Source organism: Typha angustifolia, chromosome 9 (assembly GCF_048772165.1).
Source record: "Typha angustifolia cultivar Huaian chromosome 9, ASM4877216v1, whole genome shotgun sequence".
Lineage (NCBI taxonomy): Eukaryota > Viridiplantae > Streptophyta > Magnoliopsida > Poales > Typhaceae > Typha > Typha angustifolia.
The window spans coordinates 10,822,157-10,846,682 of record NC_133247.1 but is presented as its reverse complement, the minus strand read 5'-3'; the positions used below and the strand labels follow the sequence as shown (position 1 = coordinate 10,846,682).

The window sequence follows — 24,526 nt, the reverse complement described above, 5'->3', positions numbered from 1 at the left end:
TTTGAACAGAATGTGATGAGTAATTAAAACGAAGGAGACAAAACAATTCTAACATTTCATGTTCGTTAGGAGGAGAAAATCCGTCCAAGATTTTTTTCTAGGCATAACCATAGTTTGTTTGGTTCTAGGCATAACCACAGTTTGATGCTCTTTTCATGAGTCCTATTCACCATGGCAAGCACAAAAAAAATACATTCAATGGGTTTATTTAGCCTGGGACTCCAATGCAACCAAGAGAATCCAAAAGAACAACTTGAACTCATAAGTACTTTAGACTCAGCACTGTATCAAATTCTGCATGCAAGAATGACCATTAGCTTTGATTCTGGCCTAATGGCCCTAAAGAAGATTGGAAACATGGTAGTCTTATAGGCTACAAATAGTTGCATCACCATGGGCTTGAAAATTTTAGCACTACCAGGTTCATGGTTTTGTTCTGAACGAAGATTTCTTATGCATCAAGACAGAGAATTTCACCATAGAGGCATACAAAGAATCGAAGGAGAAACAATGGTGCCGGTTCTCCACTTAAATGAACAAGAAGCATCAGCACCAAGATCAGTCACACATACAAACAATTTTTGAAAAATAGAGAGATCTTCAGGTCTTTTAGTCAATAAATTTGCAATCAAATGGTCCACCACAAATAGCAAAAGAAAGAGCATACATAGTACTTGACGAGCATAACTATACATAATTATATATACTTGAACTGCTTTGAACTTTTCGTCTCAATGCACTAGCTTTAATCTTCAGAAAAGAGGACAAAATCATGCAAGCAGCAATTTTCCCTTATGCTTGCTGCTCACCTCTACTTGTTTATGTTAATTTAGTAAAACCCTAACTGGGGTACCGTCCCCACTCAAAAAAAAAAACGGGTGGCAGCAACTTATCGCCGATGCTGCACAATATTTCATCACCAGCTACTCAACTTCACATTTTTAATGATGATTTCAAAGGACTGCAAAATAGCTCTCCCCATTGATGATCATTTCCAAGTCACTTGGAGATTACTATCAAATTCACCTCAAAAACTTGAATAGCCTTCAACTTCACTGCACTTTACTCTTAGCTCATACCATCACATGCAAAAGTCTATTAAGAACTCTTGGCATTTCAATCGACCGTCAAAGCTTTCAGCAAATGTATTTAAGCCCAAATTCCTGCATGGCTTTTCAGGAGATAAAGAGAAGCCCTGGAACAAGAAGCAACAGTAGTACAACATGGAGTTAGTATTTCTGCATTGTCATTGGTTCAGCAAGATTCCCCTTTGTGAAAAGAACAGAAGAAATAAATTTTTAAATGCAATACTCAGATCCTAGAACAACCACAACAGTAGTGTGAAAAGGAGTTACCATTCCCGAGTTGACTTAATGGTTCAGCAAGATTCCACTTTATGAAAAGGAAATGAACACAAAAGAAATAATTTTTATAATGAAATATTTAAGAGAGTTCCCTATGAGAAGAATCATCAATATCCACACATAATACAGATTAAACAACAGATCTGGAACTTCAATACGTAACTATTTCATAGACCAATACATAAACTATCTTCAAATTCACTTAAACGAGTAGGAATGTTCAAGTAAAAGACAATGATATTAAAAGGTAGCTTGTGTTGTCAATTCTACACTGAAAATTCTACAGCGAGTTTCAACCAATACTCCTGAAACTTTCATTAGCTCGGGACGTTAAAACCCTCAAGCTTCATAAAGAAACTCCAATTCATGTTATGGAAACTTAAGCTGATACAACCAAACCCATTAGTCCCACTATTAAGTTTATTATGTGTTCTTTTCTCCCTCAGCTGCCTTTGGAAAGGCTTTCAAGTGTTGCAATCATTCTTCATACTGCCTTGGGCTGATACATTTGAAGAAACTGTTAATATATAGAAGAAACAACTATCATATGTATTCTAAACTTGTGCAGATGCACAGATCGAGTATTAAGAAGCTTCCCTTTATGTTCCTTACTACGTTTCTTATTCAATAAATAAATGGTATGCCTTGGTATGCCACCCTTTCCTTGGGCAGGCTAATTTTCAGCTAATTCTTTTCTGGGGGAACTATTTGCTGCTAAATCTTGTATTGTTGTGTTAAAAATATCTTATCTTCATTATCAAATAAATTATTAATAGGAAAGAGAAAAGAAAATTAATGAGCATCATTATCTTCATATCAAATAATTATCTTATAGAACTGATGTCTGCACAAGTCAAAGTCATCCATCAACTTCAGCTTCATGAAGTATAAAAAACATGAATTACATGTACACCTAATTAAAAGTATGCCAAAAAAGAAGGCTGTAGCCACCTGGTCTGTTTTCTGGAAGCTTTGCTTGAAGACAGTCTCTCCATTCCTAAAAGATTTTATGTAAACACTAAGCATGTTGTGTTTTAACAAAATGCTATAAGGGAATATAAAATGAAATATGGAGAATACTTGCTGAATTTAGCTTGTATAAATTTAGGTGATCAGAGCCATCAACTAAATTTTTTCATGATAAACCAATGATTAAAGATGCTCACCTCTCATTCAGAATTCACCAACATTATTGCATAGATAATAATTATAGGTTATAATGTAGTCATATTTAATGGATCAACATGTTAGACAATTAAGATGCGACATGCAAAAATCTGTGTAGCCAAGATGAGGATGTAGAGATAATTAAGCAGTGCACTAGAGAAGATAAACTAGAAGAATGTTTTTACATAAGTTAGGGGTAGCAAATATAGAGGATAAGTTGTATGAAGATTAATTTAGATGGCTTGGATAAGTTCAAAATAGACCATATAATGCAGCAATGCAGAGAAACAATTTTATTGGGCTAGAAAATTTCTCGATGGAAGACAAAAAAAAATGTCAAAAGAAAAGAAAAGGAAAGATGATCAAACTTGATTTAAGAAAGAATACTTATCAAGTAAATGGAGGAAAAGGATCAATATAAATAACTACATATAGTTGGCTAGTTATCCATAGACAATCAAATGTATGCCTGCCCAAGAATCCCTACTTCCTACTAGCAACTCTTGCATTAAACAAACTTAAACATGAATGTGGAACCAGTGAGACTTGATCTGTTCTTTGTAGCAAGCCCATCAGGCATAATATCAAAACTAGATGGAACTCTCATTTATCAAAATAACATCCGAGGTAATCATTTTAAAGTGTTTTAAAAAGCAAATAATTCTCAGCATTAAATAATTATGGTGCATAAGAAACTCTACATATGAAAGGCACCTGTTACTAAAACTGTGAATTGCTTAGAAATGTAACCATGCATCTTGCACTTTGAAACATTTTATCTATCCGCTGCCAAACCAAGCTTTGAACTTCTAGAAGTTGTGTCGCCTTCTCCTGTAAAATAGAATGGCGCCGCACTGTCTCACCATGTATCTGTTCCAAGACAGTAACATGATGTCAATAAGCAAGCAACCATAAAATCTGCTCTGTATATGATTGGAAAATCCAGAAGAATGATGCATTTTTATCACGCAGTTCCAAAATTCCAATACCATTAGAAAAGACAAGCAGAATAAAGAATGCATTATCATCATACAGTCAAGTCTTATACCATTTCCTCTTCTTCCCACCACTCCAACCCAACCCTTGCACCTAACCACTCACCCAGAAAAAGACAGATAAACATAAAAGAAAAAGAAAAAAACGCTACAAAAAATAATCAGGAACCAAAAGAGATGTTTTTATAACTTAGAAGCGATATTGCGGAGATACCCAATTTTTCAAAGGTCCTGATGGGTGCCTAAACATGTTCAGCAGGTAATTACTTTCTTTCGTCATGCCAATTGACAACAACAGGTTCACAGAGATTCTTCATCCCAAGTTTTCTGTACAAAATAATTCCTTCTGCAAGGTGATACTAAAAGAGGGCATCCTAACACCGCCGGCTCCGATCAATCCGGATGTATGTAGCCTTACCCCTATGGTTGGACAGGGTTTGTAACTCACATGCTACACCAAGTACTAGTTGTTATTATCGTACAAAGTGATACCCTTTACCTGCAAGGTATATCCTAGAAATTTGAAACTCTTTGATCCATGGAGAGTGAAGACTCTCCGTATGAGAGAAGTCATCATATTATAGCAATTCTTCTAAACTAGGAAGCTACCAGGCATATAAGATACTTGCTCATCCAAATCATGCTTTAAAATATATATGAAGTTCATATCGATGATTAAACCTAAGTTGGGGAATCGGTTGTGAAGAGAAGAACTTCCTGCCATGGAAGGGGAAATAGATTAATTTGCATTCACCAACCCGAAAAAAAAGTAAACTACATCAATCTGATGGTTTTTTTTTGTGCATTAGCTTCTTCAAACGTTAGCTTCATTCTTTTCTGTTATAAGGCATTCAAGAGCACAAGTGATCTGCAAGAGCAAGGTCCAGAGAAGCCAGAATGTAGTCATTATCCTATTGTATAGAGGTTGTTCCTTGGCTCAAACTCATGATCAGTTGGGTGCAAGAAGCCTTGCTATCACTCCAGAGTGAGGCCCTAAAGAGGATAATTTTGTTACCAAGGATAAAAGTACCAGGCAGCACAATCCATGCAGCCTGATATCTCTTCTGCACAGGAATTTGGCACAAGAAATAGGTCCTGGTACAGGAATCTATTGTGATATGTGCCACTGGAAACCAGTTTTGGATCGGGTGGCAATGATCCAGCTGTCCTTATATCAGCGAAGGGTGGCAGGAAAATAGAAGTAGGTTCCACCAACATTTGAATCCTTATTTGTTATAATAGGTTATTTCTCCAATGGGCATCCTAAATCCTTATAGAGAACTTGATGGCCTTGAACTCACCTTTCTGATTAATATCTCATATTTACTTGGTCTATGTTTCACTTTGCTAATTCATCTTCCATCGGTCTATAATCAATTAATAATTTGCGACTTTTACAATAAAGTCACTTGGCCTTTTGTGTGCAAACCTACGAAATTGTTGATCACCTGATCCTCATCAGTTCCCTCTATGATTTGTGTTTCCTAGTAAGTAAACTTAATAATGAAGTTAGATTGTGATATGAACCTGGTCTCGGAGGGTAGATCTAGGTTATTTGCAGAAATGGTTGTTGACCTATGTAGCCCTGGGAGAATATTTGCCAAACATTTGTACGACACCAGGAAAAAAGTGAAACTAGACGGATTGGCTTTGCAAGGTTTCGATCTACATTTTTGGTATTCAAATCCTATTCAAATTGGCACTCCATCTAGGTCTAATCGGGATCTGATCTGGGATTGTGGGGTTGGAGATAATCCGTGGAGAAGGCTAATGCTATTTGGTGATGGGATTGGTGCAGCAATGGTGACTAGGCTCTAGAAATGGATAATGAGGGTGTGGTGGTGGTGGTGGTGGTGGTGTGGTTGAGGGTGGTAGTCAGAGGCGAAGTTGGTGACATGGAAGGTAGGGCCTACAGTAGGGTGTTGGTGGCCAGTGGCAAAGGAGCACGGTGGTTGCATGGAAGAGATGGTGGCAGTTTGTGGTGTAGATGGAGATGGCATGGAGGATAACATTAGTCGCTAAGAAGAGAAGAGGAGGGAGGAGTTGGTTGACCCTACAAGACTAGAGGGATTGACGGACGAAAGAGAGAGAGGGAGGGGCATGGAATGTTATTCTCCCGTGAGAGAGGAAGAGATTGAGGAGAGAGTTAGGAATAGAGACAAAATAGAATACTTCATTATCTCAATCACATCAAATTGTTTGGGATCATCAAAACTTATTAACCTACTTATTAACACAACCACCTTTTCATGCAACATCTCCTAGAGATATAATTAAAGCAGAGTACATACTAGCATGGAATGTTATTCTCCCGTATCACTTGAAAATAAGGTTAGTTCTCCAACTTCTTTCAAGAGTATATCAAGATCCAACAACAATTTGAAGTAACAGAAAATAGTCAAAACACAGCCATGAATTGCCATCGATCAGCATGGCTTGATATGTATCATGCTAATGCATTACTAGCACCATTACATGGGGACTGGTGAGTATTGCACAACTCCCTCATGTCCCGTGCTAACACATGGCACTAATTTATTGAGCATATTTTACTTCAAAGAGAACAAGTTAGGGTCTCTTTCATCATTTTTTGGTACCACTGTTTTTGAAACTTGATCAATATAAATTACATTTCAAATTTCAAAAATCAAAGGGAAATTTTGATTTTTTTTTTTCCTAATTTTTTTCCTCAATTTGAAAAAGAAAAATGAAACAATTATAGAAAATCATCAAATTAGAATCTAATTGGTGTATGATTCAAGTAGAACTACAACTTTCAAGTAGATCTACCACTTTCCATGAGAAACTATATGCGTTACTCTAATATCTAGTGCTAAAAAACTTCAATTTAGCTCCTAAAACCTATTTTAAGGCCCTAAAAAGGTTCAAATATTATTTAGAATAGTATTAGTTACTCTAATACTATCTTTATTTTTTTATTGCTGAATTTTGTTTTCCTTCTATATAATTTGCATCTCATATAGCGTAGGACCGTCAGGTTATTCCCTCTACATATCACAGTTTCATTGCATGTTTATTTGTGTGCATTTGATTCATACACAATAGGTCCGACTACTAGGTTGTCCTACATCATCATTGATATCAGAGCCATTTAGGGTTGCATTACCACCCATTCTAGACAACCTTACAGGAGAGATATGGCCAAATATTGTAGAGAATCTGTTGCATGATTTAATTCAGCAGGTTATTGTTACAGAACTTAAGAAGCTATCTTTAGGGCAGACTCAAAAAGATCCTAGGAGTTACTAAAGAAGTCAAAATAATTACCGGTGTGTAAGAATTATCATTTTCTGAATAATTCCTTAATATCTGTTTCAAAATCCATACATTGAGCATTTCGTAGGTTCTTGGTATCTTGAGATCTACACCCGACGGTATGATGCTATAGTGCTTGGTGATACGTGTTATGATTCGACCACAAGGGTCGAGTCAGTTAAGTTGAACCGAACTGAGTCTAGTTGGTTGTTTCTGCTTATTGCTTTTAAAATTGAATTAAACCAGTTAATCTGCATATGTAAGCCTAGTAGAGCGAATAGAGCTCGGCCCATTGTGTCTCTACTCCTATAAATAGGAGTAGTCATTGTCCATATGCTTTCATGAAATTAATATTGGTTTAGCCACTCTTTATCTCTCTTTTACCTTTTTAATCGTAGTCATTTATTTTCTTAAGAGCAGATTTAATTTAGAAACTCTAATTCTACCTCCAAACCCTAGCCACCTTCTATCTCCACAAGCTATCTACTCATATGGCCGACCTCCACCATCTTCCGACGACTGCCACAACATCGGTTTACTAGTTTTTGTCCTGTTTCGACCCTTCTCCACTATTTCCTTCACATCTTTTTACCCTGATCTCAGAATCGCTCCATTACAAAGTCATTAGATCTAAGATTCACAAGGACCTCCCATAAAATTCTCAAATGCTTCCTGTGAACGGATTAGCCCAGATATTGTTCGTAACAATGCGATGCTACAATACTTGCGGTACGATGTTACATTGTCGAACGTCAAAAGAACAGCGAAGAGTAAGAACAGGATAAGAGATAACCCGAATTCACTCCAAAGGATTTCACACTGCATGCGAGGAAATTGGAGAAAACTTTATCAGCTCTTCTTTATTTCAAGATCAATAATAATATCCCATACAAGTAGGTTTGATTTCCTTAAATAAAAATTATAATTTTTAGGGATTTTATAAATCACACCCAACATTTTACCTATTTTTACAAATCATACCCTATATTGAAAAGGTTTTCAAGCTATGTGTGTTGAAATGTCTTTTTAAAGGAATGGCCGCAAACCTCATGGATTAGGAGTTGTAATACATTATAGAGATCAAACAATTCCATACTTCCTTGTATGCATAGTGAGCAAGAGAAAATGGCCACACCAGATTTGGAGTAATGAAAAGGATGTGCTTTCCTCTAGATGTGATGCGACCAACATACCAGTATGTATCAAATCTTTATGCTGACAACTTCACGTTACTCTATAAGATCATTTCATAGTATCTCACATGATAACTGCTAATTGAAATTCTATTCACCCTACCTTTACTTCTGAGAGTTGAGAGTAACTGAAAGAAATAAGAGTGTCATCCAAATAACATACCTTAAGGAACAGCTTTATAACGGCTTGAATGAACTCAAAGTTATTCCTGAGAGAAAGTTCATGAATAAAGTAATCCAACAGTAATTCAATAGAATGCAATTCTGGCCTCTGCTTTACTTCCTCTAGATCATCATCATCAATTATCTGTAGCATGCGTAGTTCTATATCCAGAGTTGAGGGAGACAAACTTTTAATGTAGTCCGTGAATGCTGAAACTGCAATTCAATAGTTTGAATCCTTAAGAGTTAACAAGCATATCAAAAAGAATTTAAAATAAATGACAAAGCAAAGAGGGGAAAAAAATCTTAATCGCAACAGAATAGCATGCCATTCAATATTAGACCGTCCAAATGCTTTACTAAGGTGTTCTTCCTCATTAATGATGGAGGCAGATTTTTTTCTATAAAACTGTCATGCAAACATAATCACCAAATTAATGACCTGTGCACAAACCCAAATGTGGCAGAAAAAAATCAATACATTATACAAACATATATGGTGGAGAGGTAGACATATAATCAAAGATCCTGTAAATTAATAGAAAATAAATTGTAGAATTAATATCTTCCACTGCGGAACTTTGGCCTCTGGCTCATCTCCTGTTCCTCAAAGTAATTTTTATATGAGTTCCAACATTCTTCGTATAATAGAAACAAAGTCAAGAAGAAGGGTTTCTATGTACTATGATGTACCTTCAGTAGGTGCAATCAGTAGCAAATAGCCCAGAAATAAAGTGTGTTCAAGTGAAGGAGATGAAATCTAACCAACAAGCACAGTAGATGAAACTAGAAAAGAGTCAATAATGAAAAGCATAAATGATTATGGATTTGAAATTACTCAAGTGATGGAAGAAGATAACCCTAAAACTTGTTGCATGTGATTCTCGTATGCATACTCATTATTATATTTGCAAACAAGCTAGAAAACATGCTTACAGTTCCTTTTGTCTCCACAGGACTGTAGAAGCAGAAGAAATCGTGAGGTTACATCAAACTTTCCATTATGATGCTTCACTTCAATAGTTTGGTCATCTTTGTCTTTGCTTACAACATCAGCATTAGGCTGAAATAATATTTCTCCGGATAGAGATGGAGTTGAGGGCAAGAAAAAAGGTGCCTTTTCTGGCTTCTTTGGCGGTTCGACTGGCTTATTACGAACCTGAGAGTTACAAATAATTGCAAAATAAACTAAATAAATATATCCAAAACAGCATATCGAGGCAGCAAGTACAATACATAATCCATCACTAGGTCCAAGTCATTTTTTAAAAATAATTCTATTGAAACATCTTAATGTCAAATTAATTACACATTAACTTGAACAACAAAGCTAACCTTTATAATGTCTAAATTTGTCAAACTTTGCCACTGGCTCCTTGGAAGCAAGGAAAGCGTAATTAGATTAGGTATTTGGTGATCAGGATGCACAAGAGGAGAATTTTTTATTTGGTGCTGATCCACCAAAGGTTGGGTTGATTCCTCAAGGGATCCTTCTTTTGAAGAGATGGATGGCATTTCAACATTTCGAACATGTCCACCACTTGCATAATTTTCTATATTGGATGATCCTGAGAACATAGCCTGATTAACCCTGATGAATATTCAAAAACAAGATAGTGAGATTACAACACATAGATGGTTCCACTAAATTTAGAACTTGCTAGCCACAGAAAGAACTGTTCTTTGAGCAGGAAATAGCAAAAACAGAAATGCAGATCAACAATCTATCCTACAGAGTTTGCAACTCTGCTCCTAATTCCATACAGTACTTCCACAATATGAACAACATCACAAAGCATGTAATTTCATAACTATGATCCTGATTCCATTGACATACATATACAGCATGAATATGCTCACAAAGCTAATCAGAATTTCAGGCATCCTTTAATTAGCTTTTACCTTTTAGAACAAACTCCAAGGGCCAAACACTATATAATTGTTCATAATCCAATTGTGCAAACAGCTCAATGTATCATTGCACAGTAGTATACTACTGCTAGTCAATCAGACTTTAAGCTTTTATTTTTCCTAAAAGAGATAATGTCCAACAAAAATAAGAATGCGACAAGAGAACTGATGTACTAATCAAGGAAATAAAACCAAGCTCACCAAAGATAGACACCATTTTGATCAACATGAGTAGTTGCCAAAACATCCATAGAAGGAGATAGAGATACTGCTGTGATAGACACATCAACGCGTATTGCATCAATTTGTCTGGCCAATATGACATCCCAAATTCTAAGAGTTCCGTCCATACTAGAAGAAAATAGCCACTTTCCATCCTCACTAAAACACAAATCAGTAATCCGGTCCGTATGACCCTCAAACTTACGAACCATCCGTAGAGCCACAACATCGAACAGACGAAGAACCATGTCATCTGCTACAGTTGCCAGAAGACCTGAAATAAAATTATGACCTTTTAATTCAACAGCTCCTTTGAAACAACAATTATTGAAGGATGGGTCTTACCATTTGCTCTGTGATATACAAACTTAATAATGGAATGTCCTACATCCCATTTAGATTTCAGTTCACGACTTTTGAAATCCCACACCTACAACAGATATCAACTAATCATTGCGCTGAAAACTATGTGCACTGTCTGACACTTTTAAAGCACAAAATGAGAACAATTTGATACTACACTACAAATTCATTAAACAAGAAAATCTGGGATAATTCAAGCTACTCATGTAAAAGAAGTAAAGAGCAGGATGTTGTCATAAAAATTGGATATAAAACACTTGACAATCATAAACCAGACCTTGATATCACCATGGTATCCTGCACTTATCATGATGCTGTTGGTAGCATCACAAGAAACTCCAACCACTTCTCCACCATGTGCACATTGACTTTCCACAGAAGTATCAGTGTAAGTGCCTCGGCTGATTCCTGATTGGAGGTTAAATCTTTCAATCCAACCGCCCTCAGTGCCCAAGACAGCAAAATTACCACACGCACTTATTGCACACGTCTGTCATGCAACATAAAAGATAATTGTATTAAAATCGTTAAACTACTGAAATCATAATATCACAGAGCTATGAATAAATGCTGACTGAGAAATATTCAAAATTTAAATCAATGGCCATCACAATTGAGACATACTCAAAAGTAATGAAACTTGAACTTTGAAATACAAAAGCAGAAGTTTAGAATCATAAGGTATATATACCTTCACCGGTGTTTTGCTCTCTGCAGATGGAGTCAGAATATGCTCACCAAGAACAAAGTTCTGAAGTCGCCATACATATGCCTGTGAAGTATCCATATGACATGTAACCACATTGGCCCAATCACGCTCCCGTATTTCAGCTGTAATGCAGTAGATTACATCATTTGACTGAATTTGTGCCATGTCAGTAAAAAATTTATTCACAACTCTATATTTAATAATAATATACATTAAAAACAGAGGCGGTAAAAAGGAGACAGTATATTACACATCTTCTGCATATCAGAGATTGAAGAAGTAAAATAGCATATAAATTGTCAAAACAATTTGAAGAATCTGTTGAATCTTGTGTAACTATTACATGATATGGCTACAATTTTTAGAGTAGAAAACATTTGGTGAATCTTGACTGATATCTACATCTTTCACCTACTCAAACTTTTGACTAACCACATTGATAGACCAAGTCAATGACTATTACACTTAGCATGTATCATGGATGGTCGTGCCGATCGGCACTTGGCAAGGGGTGTGCCAGTGGCACACGTCTATGTCGAGCCATGCCAATCCGACATGGCTATGTGTCGATTATTGTGCTATGTGAAGCTTTTTTTTAATTTTTTCTATTTTCATCAATCATTATCAAATCAACTGATCAATTAATCATTTAGAAGACTTAGATAAAATTGATGATGATGAGATTAGAGATAATAATGATAGTGGCAGTGACGGTAATGGTAATGGTAATGGTGATAATAACGAGACTCAGTCTATAGATAGCTAAACATTAAAAGAGATGCACTCACAGGATAATATGAGTTCATCATCATTACCATCCTATCAATCACACCTACCATAGCCACAACACCATTATTAAACTCCATATCTACAATCTGTATATGCTTATGGTGAAGATATGTCTATTCGTTCCCATGCATGTTTAATATTCATATCATATCATAGGAGAATTATAAAATTCTTATTTGTATGAAGACTATGAGAGACATTACAACAAGCAATACTATTAGTTGATAAGTTTTAAAGAATATCGACAGTATTTAATGTAACATTCTTATGTTATTCTTGTATCGGCAAATGAAGTTTTTGATCCTCCTATGCCAATTGTTTCTGTGCATGTTCAATATTCATATCATAGGAGAATTATAAAATTCTTATTTGTATGAAGACTATGAGAGACATTACAACAAGCAATACTATCAGTTGATAAATTTTGAAGAATATCAACAGTATTTAATACAACATTCTCATATTATTCTTGTGTCGACAAATGAAGTTTTTGATCCTACTTGTCATTCTACGTTCAACTAGATATTAGTTTTAATTATTAAACTATTATCAATTAATATTATATGTTGAATGTTATTATTTGTGCAATTATATTATAGTGTTCAATTATTAATATTAGTTTTTACGAATATCAATTATATTATATGTTGAATAATGTTTATATTTAACTATTACTGTATCTTTAGTAAAATAAGTCATTTACAAAAATAATTTAAAGATAAGGTACTATAATGTAGGTTGCAATATATATATATATATATTTAAACCAAAAACCAAAGATTAACACACTGAAGACTCAAAAACATAAAAACATATCTAAATATCACAAAATATTTATTAAAAATATTATAAATGTGTGTCACTGGCACGTAAAGGGGTGCCACTAGTGGCACGGCCATCATTGGTCTATATTACATTTTTACAAGGAATGTTAGTTCCTACGTTGAATACTTACCAACCTTATTGACTCATCAACTGTTGTAAGCCTTGAATTTAGCAACTAGCACAATCAATAAGTTTGTTCCATACTTTCATGAGATCCGAATCATGTCAGTGCCTAGTATTTTTTCTTACTAGGTGTAGAACTGGTTAGCACAATAATGTCAGCTTAAGCTTTATAATCAAAATCTTCAACAAGACCATCTATAAGGATTTTTCAATCAAAAGGAGGCTCCCTAAGAGGGGATCAAACCCACTACATACATATAAATTTCATTGTTTTAGAAAACTTCTGCCTTAATGCCTAGGCTCCCGCCTTGTAATATAACTAGGGCTTGCTTAGGCCCCATCTACATCACCGCCTTAGCATATCAAATCATATTTTAATGTGTAGATTGACTTTGAATTCAAAATTATTGTACATGTGACGAATTAATGGATACAAATATCTTACTATAATTCTTAAATCTTAACAAGAATGCACTAGACGTTGATTAGATTGTATGTATTAATTTTAAATTCTTCTTTAACTATTATTGTTTTTATTTGTTCATATTTTAACTGTCTCAAATTCTAGGCTCCCGCCTAAGCTATTGCATAGTGCCTAGGTGCCACATGATCACTTGTCTACTCCTCTACCATCTACAATCTTTTAAAACCTTGATAAATCCATTTTGCCCCTCGACTAGTCCTATTGCTAGTGATACCTGATACTCTGATAATGATCCTCTTATGTCACTTACATGTCCAGCTCCAAGTCATCATATGAGATAACCATACCTTTTATGCTAGAGCATCTCATGTTCTCCCATTTTCCATCGACTTCATGAAGAACTAAGGGGAACCCTAATATTTCAATTCACAGATGTTGACATCATTTACTCAAATTGACTGGATAGTTCTTTTTGTTACCCTTTTCTTTTCTTTTCTTCCTTCTTTTAGAAAGGTGAAGATCTAAGTGCAATTTAAGGACTTCTAGTAGTTAATAGATAGGTTTTTGAATAATTCTCTAGATAAATTATTAGCAGTATCAAAGATACCTATGTAGAGGAAAAAAAAGGAAAACATTATTTTTAGGTAACTACTGCAGCATAATATAGCAATTCAGTAATCTAAAAAACAATCTAGCAATGCCAAAATTTTCAGGATGATGAAATAATTTTAATAAGTTGTAGGCCTGCTTTTTTGCAAAATATCTAGCACAGTATTTGACCAGTATGTCTACATTGACAATGTGAGAAACTTAAAATAAAAAAATAATAGTGCCCTCTTGCTATGTGTGCGGTGTATTGAAAAGTGGCCGCAGGTTATGAGCGGTCACCTCACCGCCTAGCACCTAGGAGGAAGGTAGATGCCAAGGCAGTCCAACATTTTTAATATAAAAAAATTACATATATATATATATGTATACACTAATATGCCATTTATAAAATTTTATAGTGCAATTCACAACAATAAAAATAATATACAAATTTATAATTCACAAATATGTATACATATTTCATTAACATCTTAATAATAAATTACCACAATCTAAAATAATATTGAATGCATTAATAGTTAGTGATTTCCAATGTTAACATGAGAGCTCGTGGCCTCTTTCCCACTAGTTAAAGCAGAGAGAAGACAAAAAGAAAAAAAGAAGAAAACAATGAGGAGGAAAAAGGAGAGAGGCAATCCACAACTTCAACAAAATCCTCATCTGGTTGCTACTGTCGTCTGCTTGACACCTTTACTTGCTGCTTGATGCCTTCGCTTGATGCTGCCTCTGCTAGCCACCGCATGAGAGAGGATCGATTGAAAGAGAGCAACAATAGGGTTTGGATTTTTTTTTAATATAGTGGACTAGTGGTTAGTTATTAAATCCGCATCCGACTTGCTTCCAACCCGCTTCGATAGCTGGTGAGCCAAAGCACTGCCCGCTTTATCGGGCCGTCCAGCCCGCCTAGCGCCTTTTAGCACCTAGGCGACCCACAATGGCAGCTGGCTGCCAAAATCGATTTTCAGAACATTGTATGTTTGAGTAAAGGATTTGTGCATCTTTAACAAACAAGAAAAGGATATAAGCATCTATAAGGTCAACCAAAAGATGGCAACAACTTGGCTAGTTACAATAAGTGAGAAATTATTTAGTCTAATGCATTTAGTCATTTACATTTCTCAATCATTTATTTTCCTGCAATGACATATGGAATATACTTCGAGTCACTAGGGCTGGAGAAACAACAGTGTTGCCACATGATAATAACATCTTACTAGAGTGGGAGCACAATTATACTACATTCTATTCACTGGCCGGCACCTGACTGGCATTGTAAAGTGCCAACAGTCACAAACCTAAAAGGTGGATAATGAGAGAGAAAAGAAATCCTACATGATCACATACTAGTCCTAGAGGTGCACAAAGGGAAAAGACAAGCACTTCTAGCTAGGATCCAGAAAAAGTAGATCGGAGTGGTCATTGACTCATCTTAGAAGTCTGGATATGTGCACTGATATTTATTACAATGAAAAATGTTAATCAAGATAAAATCTTTACCACAATCAAATGCAATGACAGGCTTTAGCTTGATCTCTTCTTCCTGCACAGCAGTAGACAGAACAAATACAGATGAGTGGAAGTTCTCTTTTAGTCAGCATGCATATAAGTAGGCAATATAGAGTATTTAATTACCTTTGCTCTAAGTTTCTTAGCTCTTTTAGTCACATGCCGCTGAGATAGCTCTCTACTTTGTTTATCCTGCTCAACATTCACGACGTTAAGCAATTTATGGGCAAACTTCTTTCTAGGATTTAACACACTCGTTAGAGAGAAAGGTAAACTGGCATGTACTAAAACCATTTTCTCAAGAGCATAAACAAATCTGACTAAACTACCTAGAATTTTGTAAGAATTCAATCATCATTTGGACTTTTGACCTAAGTAATATTTCAGCTGTCAAACCATGAAAGAAGACAAATGATTTTATACCCATTTTAGATCAACTAACTCAATGAAAAATGCATTTACTCTTTTCAAAAGGATTAGCATCTTATTATATCTCCATTCTCTAGCATATTTTATACATCATACTTATGTAGGATGTATAACATATATTCCAGTCCTCTTGCAAATCAGCATCTTCTAATTTCAACAATGCAAAATGTATCACACAGGGGCTTTCAAAAAGCTGAAACATATGAATAGATTCTCCAGACAGCTTTTTCAGAATACTAAATATCAATGTGCTCCCTGACTGCATCTTTAACATTGCAGTCCCTTAAAAATTAACTTGAATCCATTATATGTCACTACAACGGAAGTGTTGATAACTCTCAGATGTGGAGTGTACTGACAAGTAGTACATAAGGCCAGAATTTTCAATACGATATTCAATAAATAAATAGCTCACAGGAATATCTTGTTCAGTTACATACAATCATACATAGCTCGGCATAAAAGAAGAAAAGTATAAGGGACAATAACAGTGATGCACCTGGATGATAGAGAAAAGACGAAATGCACGGTCTTGACCAGCAGACAAGATGTATCTCCCATTACCGTAGAATCTATTACAACATAAATTCAATAATTAATAACTTTATGATAAGATAACAACAACTAGAGCCAATTGTTGGTAACATTACTGTCAACATAATAACAATCAAGCAACCCTGACATTTCCCAGCTAAAATATAACAAGAATTTCAGGATGCTCAACTAGTCAAATCCAAATAGACAAACTTGTTGATAACAAAAAGTATGAAAACCAAGGTTCCAAGTATCGGAATCAAGATCAGAATCGGCTCTCTGAAAAAATAATACGTATCAGCCGTACCGACGGCATCGGCCTGTATTTTAAAATAATTTTTAAAATACAGAAAAATTCTTAATTTTTTAAAAAATAATAATAATAAGATATAAATATAAATTATTCATATATAAAGTCTAAAAACTAAAAACTAAATATTATTTTCTCAATTTCTATTGCTCCCCCTTTCTACTACTCACTCTCTCTCTCCCACACAAATTAAAAACAATTCTTACTCTCCCACACAAATTAAAAACAATTCTTACTCTCCCACTAATTTCCTCTCTTATCAAACTCTCTCTCTCACTAACTCTTTCTTATCAAACTCTCTCTCTCTCTCTGACTCTCTCTTATTAAACTCTCTCCCTAATTAACTCTCTCTCTCTCTCCTACTAACTCTCTCCCTCACCCACTACCATCTCTTTCCCTCTTTAATATAGTTTTTTAATTTTTGTCTTTTCTCCACGTCTCTCTCCTCTTCCCCCTCTCTCTCTTCTTCCCTCTCCCTCTTACTGCTACAACCCACAAACTCTCTCTCTTTCTCCCTCTCTTTCTCTTTTTCCCTCTCTTTCCCTCTCTCTTGCTCCATCTCTTTCTCTCTCTTTCCCTCTCTCTCTTTCCCCTCTCTTCCCCCTCTCTTTCCCTCTCTTGCTCTCTCTTTCCCCTTTCTCTCTCTTACCCATGTTCGTCTCAGGCGAGATGGGCCGTATCGGTCGATCCCGACCCAAAACGAATCGGGTATCGGCCAATCCGACCGAAACCAATCAATAGATTGGTTTCGGCCCAGCATCGGAATCGGCCGAAACTAGGAACCATGATGAAAACCATCTGCATCAGGAATTCTGAAGTAAAGAAAGAACGAACAATCTTTCATTGCTTCATAGCAGACGTCCTGGTTTTACAGTCTCAGACCATAGTTATCTCAACAATACATAGAATCTTTGAGACCACATGCCTCTTGCTCTAGGCCCTTCTTGTCCATCAATTACAAAGTTACATACAGCAATAAATGTGCAAATAAGTTTGCAAAATGGCCTACTGATTTGAAAACCGTGAAGATGGAAATGAGGAGTCACCAAATCACTCATTAAAGTCCAGTATCATTAATGTTATGAGAGGCCAAGGAGAAAGTATAGTAATTTGTCAGCACCAGTTTGGCTGAAATTGCACCACAAGGACCACAACAGTGCAGCATATTCTTAATTGACCACTATCTTTGAAAGGTAAAACAATTTATGTTAACTAAAATCATGTGCAAGAAGAGAGTGAGTGGAATTATTTACTTCACCTCACACATAGAGGAGGAGCACTGTGGCCACTTCGGAAACGTAAAAGACGAGCCTCTCCATCAATATTATCAAAAATCCACATCTAGAAGAAAAGGACAACAGATTATGTAACAATAACATAAAATTCATGTGCTAAATCAAATAAAACTAAACACAAGATGCTACTAACCTAAAGACAGCTTAGTGCCAAAAATTCTGAAATAAACAGAATGCTTTATGAAGGTAAGAAAGAAATGCCTATTTAAAATTAAATGGAGAATATAAAATGCCATTTAATATAGAACATAGATATAGTTAATAGACATTGACTTTATTTTAATTGATAAGATGAAATGAAGATGTAAATCAACCAGTAACAAAAGTCAAGCAAATAAAACATTTGAACATCTCATGCTACATCTAAAGTACAACAAATAAAGTACAACAAAAATTTCAAGGAAAAAAACAACAGGCTGTGAGAACAATTGTAAGGGGGTTCCAATTTGATGCTAACATTGTAAGTTCATGATTTATGGTTCTAAGAAAATTAGTGAAATACTTTTGAATCATAATTACGTGGAAAAAATTCAAATGCTAACTATCTTGCACAGAAGCATTTATGGTTTCAAGCACATTACTGGCCTAACTACAAGCAGGAATGGGAACATCAGAGGATCACATCCTCCTAGAGAAACATCAGTACCTTTCTCAAAGCTGGGGAAGAAAAGACAAGACTAATGTTACTATAATAATGCAAAGAGACGAATGAAAACTGTTGAATGCCCTTTGGGGGGGAGTGAAGAAACAGCCATACAGCTATTTCTAACATATATGATTCCCAGTAAATGAGAGAATGCAAACAATCAAATTACTAAATAACAAGCCAACCTTCAGTTGGTTATTACAAGATGATACAAGCCTACAAACTAAACCTCAAACTAGCATCATTAACAAAACATAATTGATTATCAAACACTATAAAGCTAGAAGTTCTTACTTTTATTGAATTATCTGCTGCAGAGCTCATAAGCACAGGTTCATTGGCAAAAAAATGTAGTGATATTATTGGACCATCATGAGCTTCTCTAATGACAGATTGAAGTCTTCTCTTCTCAAGATTCCATATGCTAATAACACCTGAGGAACCCCCAGAAGCTAGAAGTGGCTGTCCATCTGGTATAGCAAAGAACATACAGAATTAAAGCATGATCATCAATAGATTATGAGATATTTTTGGTAAGAGCTAAAACAAGAAAAATGAAATCCTATCAAGTAGCAAAATTATAAAAAACAATTTGGTTTCATGATAAAATTTAGGGTAAACTCGTATGATTTGGCCCAATTTCAACTTTAGTCGTTAACGTGGATGTAAAAAGACTTAGTTAGCTCCACAGAAACACAATCTGATTTGAGGATGACAGGGTTCTGGTCATCTAGAAGCTTACTTATGGAAAATATTGGTGCACCAATGAACCACATTGATGCCAGAATTTGCACTATTAATTTTAGATGTAAAATCTAATAATTGCAACTTGGTGTATTCCAAAGAGGGCTAAGCACTCAAATTTGAAGTATAAAGAGTTGTTTGAAATTGGGCTAAACCAACTTGCCCTAAATTTTAACTTATCTTTAAATGTTTTGAAAATCGAAAGCTAGAAGATTGCCTTAATACTTATCAAGATAAACTTGCAGCAGTTATATCTTAATACAGGTTTATCAAAGATGGAGGAGCAACAAGTTTGTCAAGCATAAGTCCCAGGCTCCCAGCTATCCAAAAGATCAAGATAATTTCTGGGTTAGTATTCACAATAGAATATTAACAAGAAAACCTTCAAGACTGGAATCAGAAGGTCATTGTGTATTGTGTATAACTGTATACACAAATCTGAGAATGTGAATCACCTTTTTCTTGAATTTATATGGCAAAAAGTCGTACTGGAAAACATTTCCTATTAGAGTTCAAAGCTGAAAAGTATCATGCAGCAATTTTCTCATCCAAGAAGAGTGGAACGATTATATGACCGAGAGGGAAAACAAAAGTCATTGGAGTTACTTGTTATGTTTACTGTTATATCTGGCTGGAAAGGAATAAAGGTAATTTTCCTTTAAAGATCTCCATAATATTAGATTTTGATTAATATAAAAGAATTAAATTGATATTTATTCAAAACAGTAGAAAAATATTGCCCACTATACTATTGTTAGGAGTTAGGACTTCTTTAATCATAATATTAATCAATTTTTTAGAAGAGACTGAAGTACAGAAGAAGAAACATCTGAAGGAAAGCTGAAGGAGACAAATATGATTTTTTTTAATTTATATTTTTCTGTATCAGAGAGTGGATCCAACTTTTTGGTGCTCTTGGCCTACCTTTAGAAAGGAGAAAGAAACCTCTATTGTACAACATTCCTCTGATAGGAGGAAAAGTTTCAACTATACTGGTCATCAATTATCACATCCTTATGAAGCTCCTAGAAGTACACTTTTGAGCTGCCTCACAAAAAGACAAGGTCCTTGTTTACCAGTAAAACTCTTTTAGCAAGATAAGGATTTTATAACAAATAGTGATTGCACCAGATTCAGTTATTAGTTGACTACTACTATATGGTATAAGCACTTATGCAGAGTAAAAAAGGAAAGCAAATGTGATTCCCCACAACAAACAGTCAGAAAGCTGAAAATTTTCATATATAACAGAAGAGTCACTCTAAACTTTGAACTGCTTTTACATGAAAGAGGGCATCGGTCAGAAAAATATTCCCTCCTAAGACTGTTAGGGTATGTTTGGGCACAGAAGTATCCCATGGGAATACACACAGGAATTAAGCTTTACTAAGGAATTTCAACAGGTAAAGAAATATTTCATATCTGAGCTATTTCAAAAGCAACTTATGGGCCAAATTTAATATAGAAAAAGGCAGTTCCTTGAGGGAAATGATCCAGTATTTGATAGGATATTTTTTTCTGAATTTCACATGCAAACCTGTCCCCAAATCACAGAGTAGCTGTCCCATCATTACTACTATTATCTTCCCTCTTTTCCATTGCCAATAAAAAGTAATAGAAGGGAAGGGGGCCGAGGTCATAAGGAAGGGGACAGCAGTTGGAAACAAGAGAAAGAGGCAACTGATGGATTGAGGGCATCTTGGACCAGGGTGGTGGCATGCAAAGACAAGGAAGGAAGAGAGAGAGAGAGTCATTGATTTGGTCAATGGCATGCTGAGGAAAGCATTGACAGGAACATATAAGAGAAGGAAGAGAGAAATGAGAGAAATGAGAGAAATTAAGGTGGTTGGGGCCTCGTGCAGGAGGTTGGTGCCAGGAAACAACAAGGGAGATGGTGACAGAGTTGGTTGAGGCCTCATGGAGGAGGCTGGTAAAAGATGAGACAAGAGAATGAGAAGAAAACAGAAGGTGGTCTAGGGCATTGTTGGTACCTTTTTCCTGTAACTGTTCCTTTTGTGTGTCCAATTTTAATAGGAGTATAGGACAGAAAGTTCCCATAAGAACTTCTGCAGTACTCTTTAATTGAGTGACCTGGATCTTATGTTCTCTTTCCCCAATAGGAAACTTTGGCTCTACTCCCAAACAGGCCCTTACCAAATATTAGGAGTAGAGAATGCGCAGGAACATAGAAAATCCAGTATATTTAGCAAGAAACCAGATACTAGATCACAGTCAAAAAATTAGACAAAACTGAAAAAATAAAAAAGTGTGCAGATAGGAAAAAAATTGTGCATGGTCAACATACCAAGAATTTGTCCTTCTGAGAATGCATCAGATGAAGGTAATACCTGTTCTAAATGATAAGGCTGTCACATCACCACGAGCAGAATGTGTGAATGTAACTAATTCTTCATCATAGCGAACATTATGAACATGGATTGTTCCATCAGAACAACCAATTGCAACTACATCCAATGCAGGTGAGGCAACACAACAGCGTACAGACGAATTCCATCCTTTAAATTCATAAAGCTTTTTCTTTGTGCTGATGTTCCACAACTGCAATCGACCTTCATTACTACCAACAATTACCTGATTTTTTCATAACCTTCAGTTAGTATTCTTACCAAGCAATAGTGTGTAAGTGTAAGAATAATCAGTGAACTCTGGATGTCAATAGAACTGCACCTACCTTGTTCAGATAAGTATCTGGATGCATTATACAGCTTGGAGAAAAATTGTTGTCTAACTGTATATGCCCAACTGGTTCAGGGTTAGGCTCCACTCCTTTGAAAGCCCATAGGAACATATGACCTTTGATGTCCAAGCTTATGACATGTTCACCGAACAAGAATAACAAATAGATTTTTTCTTCATGTTTGCTCCATGTGGCTACCTAATTTAAAGTAGACTAATCATATTAAGAGCTAAATGGAGAATAGCTAAAAATATAGCATTAAAATTGAAGAAAAAATACAAATGAAAGGAAATATCCACAGAAATATGATTAAAATATTCCTTTTAAGTTTTAAGGTTCAATGCTGGATGTGTTTCTCAATTGTGCAAAGTAAAATATCAAGTGTCCAAGTAACAGAAAACAATATAGTGACATCTTAATATCAATATGTTCATTCTTAATGTGATGATTATGGCAGATTTTAAGCAAAATAAAGGATTACACTAATATTTTGAAGAATGAATAACTACATTTTCTACTAATATCTCCTCATGTTCCTTAATTTTGCATCTCTTTTCCCTTTTAAATTGATCTCCTTCTAAAGTTCTACAATAACTGAACTAGCAACAACTTTAGCACATAAGCACTCTGCAGTCTGCATGTAGAACTTCTACATAGTTCTAAACTAGAATTTGTATAGCAAGTAACATGGAGGATGGGAAATATCCATCAATACAACATAAATCTAGTTTGGAAAGTAGGATGGTCTAGCAAACCTGTTGAGTACGTTTAAACACTCCAACATCACTTCCATATGCAGCAAAAGTATAATCCTTGAAGGACGCAAGAGCTCGGATCTTCTTCGGCAGTTGAGGTCCTTTAAAGATATTAGATGTACATTTTAAGCAACATAGGAAAAAAAAAAGTAAGTAGATAATAGCAAGGTGACAGCAAAAGATATATAATCAGGTTAAGTATACTAAATCAGTTAATTACAAGGCATAGAGAAGAGATGCCAAAGAAAATCAGGTAATGGAAATAAAAACTTAAATATCCCCCTTAATTTTATTAAAGTTACTAACTAGCATATAACTGAAATACACTAATTAGTATTATCCTCTAGTCATCCAATAAGAAGAACGGATAACGTTCTCAGTTTTCCTAAAGTATTACAATTTAGATATCCAATATTATCAACATTGCTCAAGAAGAAAGGATGAAGGTCCAATGGAAACAAAGGATGAAAAGAATTTCAAAGGAAGATCAGGACTTACCAGCAAGAACCAACGTAAGTTTAGCACACTGCAAAGGAAGAAGAAAAATCAATAATTTTCAAAGAAAAAGCAAACGAATCAGTTTTGCACAATTTGCAATACCAAACTTGTAATTGTATACTAACATATTATGGTACATTGGCGTGGCATAAGCATTACAGAGATCCAAGAATAAGTTTTCTTTTAGTAAATTATTACTTAAAAAGGAAGATAATTGAGCAATTATCCACTGAAAGGAAATCAAAGAAAACAATCCTATCAATGACAATTTATAATATTTTATCAATTGGCAGTGAAACAAGAACAAGAATACAGATGTCAATACGATCCCCCTAGTATGGCAAATCTTGGAAAACAAGAACATAGATATAAGCAAAGAATATGCAGTATATTATAAATCATGGACATAAAAGTGCTTTCTTTTAACTCTGCCATATAAAAATAGAAATTCTCGACTATATGTGACGCAGCTTTCTTTTTGAAGTACCAAATATGACATCTTTCTAGCATAAAGATCACTGCCCAACTAGAAACAGAACAAATAAATCACAAACAAACACGTATATCATCAGACGACCTCCAAAAACAAAGCTTTCTGAATAAAAGCACGCATGTAGAATCAAGGGTAAAAGGCAAGGAGGCTTACATCGTAGATTTGCCACGCCTTGCCGATGCTGACGGTGACGAAGGTCTCAGTGCCGAGCCTTTGGACAGAGAAGGGGGCGGCGGCAGTGATGTAGCCGATTGCGCGGTAGGGTTCGAAGATTCCCATCAATGCTTCGTTTCTATTAGGGTTTCACTCCCCTCGTCCTTTGAACGGCGGTAGCAGCTGCTCCAAGCTCTCTTCTCTCCTCAACACTTCCCTTCTCCTTGGCCGCCACCACGTTCTTTTTATTTCTTCGTTGGGGTTTTGGTTGAATCGGGCATCTCGACCAGGGTTTATAAATTAAACTAGAATTACAAATAACACCCCGCGTGT

At 35.4% G+C, this 24,526-nt stretch overlaps 1 protein-coding gene across 2 annotated transcripts; it reads right to left on the bottom strand.

Moving 5' to 3' along the window:
• Window positions 1-501: 501 nt before the first annotated feature.
• LOC140766967 (U3 small nucleolar RNA-associated protein 21 homolog) lies at window positions 502-24,465 on the bottom strand. Of its 2 annotated transcripts, XR_012105524.1 has the most exons (20): window positions 24,194-24,465; window positions 23,548-23,575; window positions 23,050-23,150; window positions 22,289-22,492; window positions 21,945-22,188; window positions 19,147-19,322; window positions 18,170-18,252; window positions 16,567-16,639; window positions 15,765-15,830; window positions 15,630-15,672; window positions 11,345-11,484; window positions 10,931-11,143; window positions 10,636-10,720; window positions 10,270-10,564; window positions 9,493-9,748; window positions 9,094-9,316; window positions 8,159-8,373; window positions 3,246-3,401; window positions 2,316-2,361; window positions 502-1,195 (listed from the first exon to the last, which is right to left on the bottom strand). XR_012105524.1 is itself a non-coding variant. In XM_073106692.1 (19 exons), the coding sequence occupies exons 1-18, from the start codon at window positions 24,317-24,319 to the stop codon at window positions 3,252-3,254; spliced, it is 2,721 nt and encodes a 906-aa protein (XP_072962793.1). In that variant the 5' UTR covers window positions 24,320-24,465; the 3' UTR covers window positions 502-1,195; window positions 3,246-3,251. The 2 variants fall into 2 exon arrangements, 1 of the variants encoding a protein (XP_072962793.1); XM_073106692.1 differs by lacking the exon at window positions 2,316-2,361.
• Window positions 24,466-24,526: the final 61 nt, after the last annotated feature.